Below are 12,500 nucleotides of genomic sequence, written 5' to 3' on the forward strand. Positions count from 1 at the left end.
ACTGAAACACCAGGATGTAACACACTGAAACACCAGGATGTAACACACTGAAACACCAGGATGTAACACACTGAAACACCAGGATGTAACACACTGAAACACCAGGATGTAACACACTGAAACACCAGGATGTAACACACTGAAACACCAGGATGTAACACACTGAAACACCAGGATATAACACACTGAAACACCAGGATATAACACCAGGATGTAACACACTGAAACACCAGGATGTAACACACTGAAACACCAGGATGTAACACACTGAAACACCAGGATATAACACACTGAAACACCAGGATGTAACACCAGGATGTAACACACTGAAACACCAGGATGTAACACACTGAAACACCAGGATATAACACCAGGATGTAACACACTGAAACACCAGGATGTAACACACTGAAACACCAGGATGTAACACACTGAAACACCAGGATATAACACACTGAAACACCAGGATATAACACCAGGATGTAACACACTGAAACACCAGGATGTAACACACTGAAACACCAGGATGTAACACACTGAAACACCAGGATATAACACACTGAAACACCAGGATATAACACCAGGATGTAACACACTGAAACACCAGGATGTAACACACTGAAACACCAGGATGTAACACCAGGATATAACACACTGAAACACCAGGATATAACACACTGAAACACCAGGATGTAACACACTGAAACACCAGGATGTAACACACTGAAACACCAGGATGTAACACACTGAAACACCAGGATATAACACACTGAAACACCAGGATGTAACACACTGAAACACCAGGATGTAACACACTGAAACACCAGGATGTAACACACTGAAACACCAGGATATAACACCAGGATGTAACACACTGAAACACCAGGATGTAACACACTGAAACACCAGGATGTAACACACTGAAACACCAGGATGTAACACACTGAAACACCAGGATGTAACACACTGAAACACCAGGATGTAACACACTGAAACACCAGGATGTAACACACTGAAACACCAGGATGTAACACACTGAAACACCAGGATGTAACACACTGGATAACACCAGGATGTAACACACTGAAACACCAGGATGTAACACACTGAAACACCAGGATGTAACACACTGAAACACCAGGATGTAACACACTGAAACACCAGGATGTAACACCAGGATGTAACACACTGAAACACCAGGATGTAACACCAGGATGTAACACACTGAAACACCAGGATGTAACACACTGAAACACCAGGATGTAACACACTGAAACACCAGGATGTAACACACTGAAACACCAGGATGTAACACACTGAAACACCAGGATGTAACACACTGAAACACCAGGATGTAACACCAGGATATAACACCAGGATGTAACACACTGAAACACCAGGATGTAACACACTGAAACACCAGGATGTAACACACTGAAACACCAGGATATAACACACTGAAACACCAGGATGTAACACACTGAAACACCAGGATATAACACACTGAAACACCAGGATGTAACACACTGAAACACCAGGATGTAACACACTGAAACACCAGGATGTAACACACTGAAACACCAGGATGTAACACACTGAAACACCAGGATGTAACACACTGAAACACCAGGATGTAACACACTGAAACACCAGGATATGAAACACCAGGATGTAACACACTGAAACACCAGGATGTAACACACTGAAACACCAGGATGTAACACACACCAGGATGATAACACCAGGATGTAACACACTGAAACACCAGGATGTAACACACTGAAACACCAGGATGTAACACACTGAAACACCAGGATGTAACACACTGAAACACCAGGATGTAACACACTGAAACACCAGGATATAACACCAGGATGTAACACACTGAAACACCAGGATGTAACACACTGAAACACCAGGATGTAACACACTGAAACACCAGGATGTAACACACTGAAACACCAGGATGTAACACACTGAAACACCAGGATGTAACACACTGAAACACCAGGATGTAACACACTGAAACACCAGGATGTAACACACTGAAACACCAGGATAACACACTAAACACCAGGATGTAACACACTGAAACACCAGGATGTAACACACTGAAACACCAGGATGTAACACCAGGATGTAACACACTGAAACACCAGGATGTAACACACTGAAACACCAGGATGTAACACACTGAAACACCAGGATGTAACACCAGGATGTAACACACTGAAACACCAGGATGTAACACACTGAAACACCAGGATGTAACACACTGAAACACCAGGATGTAACACACTGAAACACCAGGATGTAACACACTGAAACACCAGGATGTAACACACTGAAACACCAGGATGTAACACAAAACACCAGGATGTAACACACTGAAACACCAGGATGTAACACACTGAAACACCAGGATGTAACACACACACTGAAACACCAGGATGTAACACCAGGATATAACACACTGAAACACCAGGATGTAACACACTGAAACACCAGGATGTAACACCAGGATGTAACACACTGAAACACCAGGATATAACACACTGAAACACCAGGATGTAACACACTGAAACACCAGGATGTAACACACTGAAACACCAGGATGTAACACACTGAAACACCAGGATATAACACACTGAAACACCAGGATGTAACACACTGAAACACCAGGATGTAACACACTGAAACACCAGGATGTAACACACTGAAACACCAGGATGTAACACACTGAAACACCAGGATAACACACTAAACACCAGGATATAACTGAAACACCAGGATGTAACACACTGAAACACCAGGATGTAACACACTGAAACACCAGGATATAACACTGAAACAGGATGTAACACACTGAAACACCAGGATGTAACACACACCAGGATGAAACACCAGGATGTAACACACTGAAACACCAGGATATAACACACTGAAACACCAGGATGTAACACACTGAAACACCAGGATATAACACCAGGATGTAACACACTGAAACACCAGGATGTAACACACTGAAACACCAGGATGTAACACACTGAAACACCAGGATGTAACACACAAACACCAGGATGTAACACACTGAAACACCAGGATGTAACACACTGAAACACCAGGATATAACACACTGAAACACCAGGATATAACACACTGAAACACCAGGATATAACACCAGGATGTAACACACTGAAACACCAGGATGTAACACACTGAAACACCAGGATATAACACCAGGATATAACACACTGAAACACCAGGATGTAACACACTGAAACACCAGGATGTAACACACTGAAACACCAGGATGTAACACACTGAAACACCAGGATGTAACACACTGAAACACCAGGATATAACACACTGAAACACCAGGATGTAACACACTGAAACACCAGGATGTAACACCAGGATGTAACACACTGAAACACCAGGATGTAACACACTGAAACACCAGGATGTAACACACTGAAACACCAGGATGTAACACACTGAAACACCAGGATGTAACACACTGAAACACCAGGATGTAACACACTGAAACACCAGGATGTAACACACTGAAACATTTACATTTACAGGATGTAACACACTAAACACCAGGATGTAACACACTGAAACACCAGGATATAACACCAGGATGTAACACACTGAAACACCAGGATGTAACACACTGAAACACCAGGATATAACACACTGAAACACCAGGATATAACACACTGAAACACCAGGATGTAACACACTGAAACACCAGGATGTAACACACTGAAACACCAGGATGTAACACACTGAAACACCAGGATGTAACACACTGAAACACCAGGATGTAACACACTGAAACACCAGGATGATATAACACACTGAAACACCAGGATGAAACACCAGGATATAACACACTGAAACACCAGGATATAACACACTGAAACACCAGGATATAACACACTGAAACACCAGGATATAACAACAGGATATAACACACTGAAACACCAGGATATAACACACTGAAACACCAGGATATAACACACTGAAACACCAGGATATAACACACTGAAACACCAGGGTATAACACACTGAAACACCAGGGTATAACACACTGAAACACCAGGATGTAACACACTGAAACACCAGGATGTAACACACTGAAACACCAGGATGTAACACACTGAAACACCAGGATGTAACACACTGAAACACCAGGATGTAACACACTGAAACACCAGGATGTAACACACTGAAACACCAGGATGTAACACACTGAAACACCAGGATGTAACACACTGAAACACCAGGATGTAACACACTGAAACACCAGGATATAACACACTGAAACACCAGGATGTAACACACTGAAACACCAGGATGTAACACACTGAACACCAGGATGTAACACACTGAAACACCAGGATGTAACACACTGAAACACCAGGATGTAACACACTGAAACACCAGGATGTAACACACTGAAACACCAGGATATAACACACTGAAACACCAGGATATAACACACTGTAACACACTGAAACACCAGGATGTAACACACTGAAACACCAGGATGAAACACCAGGATGTAACACACTGAAACACCAGGATGTAACACACTGAAACACCAGGATGTAACACCAGGATATAACACACTGAAACACCAGGATGTAACACACTGAAACACCAGGATATAACACACTGAAATACCAGGATATAACACACTGAAACACCAGGATATAACACCAGGATGTAACACACTGAAACACCAGGATGTAACACACTGAAACACCAGGATGTAACACCAGGATATAACACAGTGAAACACCAGGATGTAACACACTGAAACACCAGGATGTAACACACTGAAACACCAGGATGTAACACCAGGATGTAACACACTGAAACACCAGGATGTAACACACTGAAACACCAGGATGTAACACACTGAAACACCAGGATGTAACACACTGAAACACCAGGATGTAACACACTGAAACACCAGGATGTAACACACTGAAACACCAGGATGTAACACACTGAAACACCAGGATGTAACACACTGAAACACCAGGATGTAACACACTGAAACACCAGGATGTAACACCAGGATATAACACCAGGATGTAACACACTGAAACACAGGATGTAACACACTGAAACACCAGGATGTAACACACTGAAACACCAGGATGTAACACACTGAAACACCAGGATGTAACACACTGAAACACCAGGATGTAACACACTGAAACACCAGGATGTAACACACTGAAACACCAGGATGTAACACACTGAAACACCAGGATGTAACACACTGAAACGCCAGGATGTAACACACTGAAACACCAGGATGTAACACACTGAAACACCAGGATGTAACACCAGGATATAACACACTGAAACACCAGGATGTAACACTGAAACACCAGGATATAACACCAGGATATAACACACTGAAACACCAGGATGTAACACACTGAAACACCAGGATGTAACACCAGGATGTAACACCAGGATGTAACACCAGGATGTAACACCAGGATGTAACACACTGAAACACCAGGATGTAACACACTGAAACACCAGGATGTAACACACTGAAACACCAGGATGTAACACACTGAAACACCAGGATGTAACACACTGAAACACCAGGATGTAACACACTGAAACACCAGGATGTAACACACTGAAACACCAGGATGTAACACACTGAAACACCAGGATGTAAACACACACCAGAAACACCAGGATGTAACACACTGAAACACCAGGATATAACACACTGAAACACCAGGATGTAACACACTGAAACACCAGGATGTAACACACTGAAACACCAGGATGTAACACACTGAAACACCAGGATGTAACACACTGAAACACCAGGATGTAACACACTGAAACACCAGGATATAACACACTGTAACACACTGAAACACCAGGATGTAACACACTGAAACACCAGGATGTAACACACTGAAACACCAGGATGTAACACCAGGATATAACACACTGAAACACCAGGATGTAACACACTGTAACACACTGAAACACCAGGATGTAACACACTGAAACACCAGGATGTAACACACTGAAACACCAGGATGTAACACCAGGATAAACACCAGGATGTAACACACTGAAACACCAGGATGTAACACACTGAAACACCAGGATGTAACACACAGATATAACACACTGAAACACCAGGATATAACACACTGAAACACCAGGATGTAACACACTGAAACACCAGGATGTAACACACTGAAACACCAGGATGTAACACACTGAAACACCAGGATGTAACACACTGAAACACCAGGATGTAACACACTGAAACACCAGGATGTAACACACTGAAACACCAGGATGTAACACCAGGATGTAACACACTGAAACACCAGGATGTAACACACTGAAACACCAGGATGTAACACACTGAAACACCAGGATGTAACACACTGAAACACCAGGATGTAACACACTGAAACACCAGGATGTAACACACTGAAACACCAGGATGTAACACACTGAAACACCAGGATGTAACACACTGAAACACCAGGATGTAACACACTGAAACACCAGGATGTAAACTGAAACACCAGGATGTAACACACTGAAACACCAGGATGTAACACACTGAAACACCAGGATGTAACACACTGAAACACCAGGATGTAACACACTGAAACACCAGGATGTAACACACTGAAACACCAGGATGTAACACACTGAAACACCAGGATGTAACACCAGGATATAACACCAGGATGTAACACACTGAAACACCAGGATGTAACACACTGAAACACCAGGATGTAACACACTGAAACACCAGGATGTAACACACTGAAACACCAGGATGTAACACCAGGATGTAACACCAGGATGTAACACCAGGATGTAACACCAGGATGTAACACACTGAAACACCAGGATGTAACACACTGAAACACCAGGATGTAACACACTGAAACACCAGGATGTAACACACTGAAACACCAGGATGTAACACACTGAAACACCAGGATGTAACACACTGAAACACCAGGATGTAACACACTGAAACACCAGGATGTAACACACTGAAACACCAGGATGTAACACACTGAAACACCAGGATGTAACACACTGAAACACCAGGATGTAACACCAGGATATAACACACTGAAACACCAGGATATAACACACTGAAACACCAGGATGTAACACCAGGATGTAACACACTGAAACACCAGGATGTAACACCAGGATGAAACACCAGGATGTAACACCAGGATGTAACACAGGATGAAACACCAGGATGTAACACACTGAAACACCAGGATGTAACACACTGAAACACCAGGATGTAACACACTGAAACACCAGGATGTAACACACTGAAACACCAGGATGTAACACACTGAAACACCAGGATGTAACACACTGAAACACCAGGATGTAACACACTGAAACACCAGGATGTAACACACTGAAACACCAGGATGTAACACACTGAAACACCAGGATGTAACACACTGAAACGCCAGGATGTAACACACTGAAACACCAGGATGTAACACACTGAAACACCAGGATATATCACCAGGATATAACACCAGGATGTAACACTGAAACACCAGGATGTAACACACTGAAACACCAGGATGTAACACACTGAAACACCAGGATGTAACACACTGAAACACCAGGATGTAACACACTGAAACACCAGGATGTAACACACTGAAACACCAGGATATATCACCAGGATATAACACACTGAAACACCAGGATATAACACACTGAAACACCAGGATGTAACACACTGAAACACCAGGATGTAACACACTGAAACACCAGGATGTAACACACTGAAACACCAGGATGTAACACACTGAAACACCAGGATGTAACACACTGAAACACCAGGATGTAACACACTGAAACACCAGGATGTAACACACTGAAACACCAGGATGTAACACACTGAAACACCAGGATGTAACACACTGAAACACCAGGATGTAACACCAGGATATAACACACTGAAACACCAGGATGTAACACACTGAAACACCAGGATGTAACACACTGAAACACCAGGATGTAACACACTGAAACACCAGGATATAACACACTGAAACACATGATCAAACGGTACAGTCTCTGTATCTCACACACACCACACACATGCCCTCTGCTGTTAATTAAGAGAGTAGAAACAGCACAAACCCATCAGTGCTTTTAATTCCTACATATTCTGTTCATCCTTGACAGAGCTAGCTACAGTAGCTCATCCACACTGCATTGTGAGTCTATGGCCTGTGGATGTCTATGGCCTGTAGATGTCTATGGCCTGTAGATGTCTATGGCCTGTAGATGTCTATGGCCTGTAGATGTCTATGGCCTGTGGATGTCTATGGCCTGTGGATGTCTGTGGCCTGTGGATGTCTGTGGCCTGTGGATGTCTGTGGCCTGTGGATGTCTATGGCCTGTGGATGTCTGTGGCCTGTGGATGTCTGTGGCCTGTGGATGTCTATGGCCTGTGGATGTCTATGGCCTGTGGATGTCTATGGCCTGTGGATGTCTATGGCCTTTATGGCCTCTCTACATGAAGGATATGGAAGTAGGGGCCAGCCTCTCTGTAGTCTCTCTACATGAAGGATATGAAAGTAGGGGCTAGTCTCTCTGTAGTCTCTCTACATGAAGGATATGAAAGTAGGGGCTAGTCTCTCTGTAGTCTCTCTACATGAAGGATATGAAAGTAGGGGCCAGCCTCTCTGTAGTCTCTCTACATGAAGGATATGAAAGTAGGGGCCAGTCTCTCTGTAGTCTCTCTACATGAAGGATATGAAAGTAGGGGCTAGTCTCTCTGTAGTCTCTCTACATGAAGGATATGAAAGTAGGGGCCAGCCTCTCTGTAGTCTCTCTACATGAAGGATATGAAAGTAGGGGCCAGTCTCTCTGTAGTCTCTCTACATGAAGGATATGAAAGTAGGGGCCAGTCTCTCTACATGAAGGATATGAAAGTAGGGGCTAGTCTCTCTGTAGTCTCTCTACATGAAGGATATGAAAGTAGGGGCCAGTCTCTCTGTAGTCTCTCTACATGAAGGATATGAAAATAGGGGCCAGCCTCTCTGTAGTCTCTCTACATGAAGGATATGAAAGTAGGGGCTAGTCTCTCTACATGAAGGATATGAAAGTAGGGGCCAGCCTCTCTGTAGTCTCTCTACATGAAGGATATGAAAATAGGGGCCAGCCTCTCTTTTCAGAGAGTGTTTTGTCTCCCGACATCGCCTCTGTCTCTGAAGCGACCGTTGGAAGTCGAAGGCTCAGTTGAAACTGGAAAAGCTCTGTTCGGCCTGTTTTGTTTGTTACTTACTGTAGGACTGTGGAAATAAAAGCTGTCTGTCTCTCCTGTCTTACTTTCTCTCTGTCTCCCCCATCACTCTTTCTGCCCCCCCCCCATCCCTCTTTCTGTCCCCCCATCCCTCTTTCTGCCCCCCCCATCCCTCTTTCTGCCCCCCCATCCCTCTTTCTGTCCCCCCCATCCCTCTTTCTGTCCCCCCATCCCTCTTTCTGTCCCCCCCATCATTTCTGTCCCCCCATCACTTTCTGTCCCCTCCATCCCTCTTTCTGCCCCCCCCATCCCTCTTTCTGTCTCTCTCCCCCAATCCCTCTTTCTGTCTCTCTCCCCCAATCCCTCTTTCTGTCTCTCTCCCCCAATCCCTCTTTCTGTCTCTCTCCCCCAATCCCTCTTTCTGTCTCTCCCCCCATCCCTCTTTCTGTCTCTCCCCCCCATCCCTCTTTCTGTCTCTCCTTCCCTCCTAGGGTCTGTGTCACGTGTTGAGGAAGGAGGGATGGAAGTTTCTGCTGGGCTACTTCCCCTCGGAGAGCACCCTGGAGGAGAGGAGGAGTCTGACCAGGAGGAAAACGTAAGAGAGACACTCCTACTCATTAGGAGACTGGGAGGAAAACGTGAGAGAGACACTCCTCATTAGGAGACTGGGAGGAAAACGTAAGAGAGACACTCCTCATTAGGAGACTGGGAGGAAAATGTAAGAGAGACACTCCTACTCATTAGGAGACTGGGAGGAAAACGTGAGAGAGACACTCCTACTCATTAGGAGACTGGGAGGAAAACGTAAGAGAGACACTCCTACTCATTAGGAGACTGGGAGGAAAACGTGAGAGAGACACTCCTACTCATTAGGAGACTGGGAGGAAAACGTGAGAGAGACACTCCTACTCATTAGGAGACTGGGAGGAAAACGTGAGAGAGACACTCCTACTCATTAGGAGACTGGGAGGAAAACGTAAGAGAGACACTCCTACTCATTAGGAGACTGGGAGGAAAACGTAAGAGAGACACTCCTACTCATTAGGAGACTGGGAGGAAAACATAAGAGAGACACTCCTCATTAGGAGACTGGGAGGAAAACGTGAGAGAGACACTCCTACTCATTAGGAGACTGGGAGGAAAACGTGAGAGAGACACTCCTACTCATTAGGAGACTGGGAGGAAAACGTGAGAGAGACACTCCTACTCATTAGGAGACTGGGAGGAAAACGTGAGAGAGACACTCCTACTCATTAGGAGACTGGGAGGAAAACGTAAGAGAGACACTCCTCATTAGGAGACTGGGAGGAAAACGTGAGAGAGACACTCCTACTCATTAGGAGACTGGGAGGAAAACGTAAGAGAGACACTCCTCATTAGGAGAATGGGAGGAAAACGTGAGAGAGACACTCCTACTCATTAGGAGACTGGGATGAAAACGTGAGAGAGACACTCCTACTCATTAGGAGACTGGGAGGAAAACGTGAGGAAAACGTGAGAGAGACACTCCTACTCATTAGGAGACTGGGAGGAAAACGTAAGAGAGACACTCCTACTCATTAGGAGACTGGGAGGAAAACGTAAGAGAGACACTCCTACTCATTAGGAGACTGGGAGGAAAACGTAAGAGAGACACTCCTACTCATTAGGAGACTGGGAGGAAAACGTAAGAGAGACACTCCTACTCATTAGGAGACTGGGAGGAAAACGTGAGAGAGACACTCCTACTCATTAGGAGACTGGGAGGAAAACGTGAGAGAGACACTCCTACTCATTAGGAGACTGGGAGGAAAACGTAAGAGAGACACTCCTACTCATTAGGAGACTGGGAGGAAAACGTAAGAGACACTCCTCATTAGGAGACTGGGAGGAAAACGTGAGAGAGACACTCCTACTCATTAGGAGACTGGGAGCTCCTCCATAATTGACACATGTCCTCTGTCAGATCTGCATCATAACAGCACTGCTGATATAATACTAGGATAGGAAAACCCAACAACTCTCACTTCATGTTGTCTTTATGCTCGTAGAGAGATCTTCACAGCGTTTTATAAATCTTTACATTTACGTTTTCCTCCTCGTCTCCTACAGCTTTACATTTACGTTTTCCTCCTCGTCTCCTACAGCTTTACATTTACGTTTTCTCCTACAGCTTTACATTTACGTTTTCCTCCTCGTCTCCTACAGCTTTACATTTACGTTTTCCTCCTCGTCTCCTACAGCTTTACATTTACGTTTTCCTCCTCGTCTCCTACAGCTTTACATTTACGTTTTCCTCCTCGTCTCCTACAGCTTTACATTTACGTTTTCCTCCTCGTCTCCTACAGCTTTACATTTACGTTTTCCTCCTCGTCTCCTACAGCTTTACATTTACGTTTTCCTCCTCGTCTCCTACAGCTTTACATTTACGTTTTCCTCCTCGTCTCCTACAGCTTTACATTTACGTTTTCCTCCTCGTCTCCTACAGCTTTACATTTACGTTTTCCTCCTCGTCTCCTACAGCTTTACATTTACGTTTTCCTCCTCGTCTCCTACAGCTTTACATTTACGTTTTCCTCCTCGTCTCCTACAGCTTTACATTTACGTTTTCCTCCTCGTCTCCTACAGCTTTACATTTACGTTTTCCTCCTCGTCTCCTACAGCTTTACATTTACGTTTTCCTCCTTTACATTTACGTCTCCTACAGCTTTACATTTACGTTTTCCTCCTCGTCTCCTACAGCTTTACATTTACGTTTTCCTCCTCGTCTCCGACAGCCTTACATTTACAGGTAATATGACTTGTATTTAAGAATGGCTAATACGTTTCAGTTTGAAAATAAATGTTGTCGTTCAGATGGCGTTGTGAGCACTATATGAAGAGAGTACTAGTTCTCATAGCTCAGCACCCCGGTTATGTTGAAGGAAATGAAAGTGGTCCCTACTATTCTGTTTCATCGCCACTCAGTCAATACACCCTAAATGAGATTAGGGAATTGTCAGGGACCTTACGATACGATATATGATCACGATATGTATGTGCTCAGCACCCTTATGTTGAAGGATATGAAAGTGGTCCCTATGTATGTGCTGTTTCTATATGCCACTAGTCAATACACCCTAAATCACGATATGTATGTGCTGATTCTGTATGTATCACGATACGATGTGATCACGATATGTATGTGCTGATTCTATAT

At 44.1% G+C, this 12,500-nt stretch overlaps 1 protein-coding gene across 1 annotated transcript in view; it reads left to right on the forward strand.

Moving 5' to 3' along the window:
• LOC123995982 (TBC1 domain family member 15-like) overlaps positions 1-12,500 on the forward strand; it is a 90,886-nt gene that overhangs the window by 46,981 nt on the left and 31,405 nt on the right. The window contains exon 9 of the mRNA XM_046299632.1: positions 9,814-9,917. Coding sequence (XP_046155588.1) covers positions 9,814-9,917 — 104 coding nt within the window. The remainder of the gene's footprint in view (positions 1-9,813; positions 9,918-12,500) is intronic.

The sequence above is a fragment of the Oncorhynchus gorbuscha genome, linkage group LG14 (assembly GCF_021184085.1).
Source record: "Oncorhynchus gorbuscha isolate QuinsamMale2020 ecotype Even-year linkage group LG14, OgorEven_v1.0, whole genome shotgun sequence".
Taxonomy (NCBI): domain Eukaryota; kingdom Metazoa; phylum Chordata; class Actinopteri; order Salmoniformes; family Salmonidae; genus Oncorhynchus; species Oncorhynchus gorbuscha.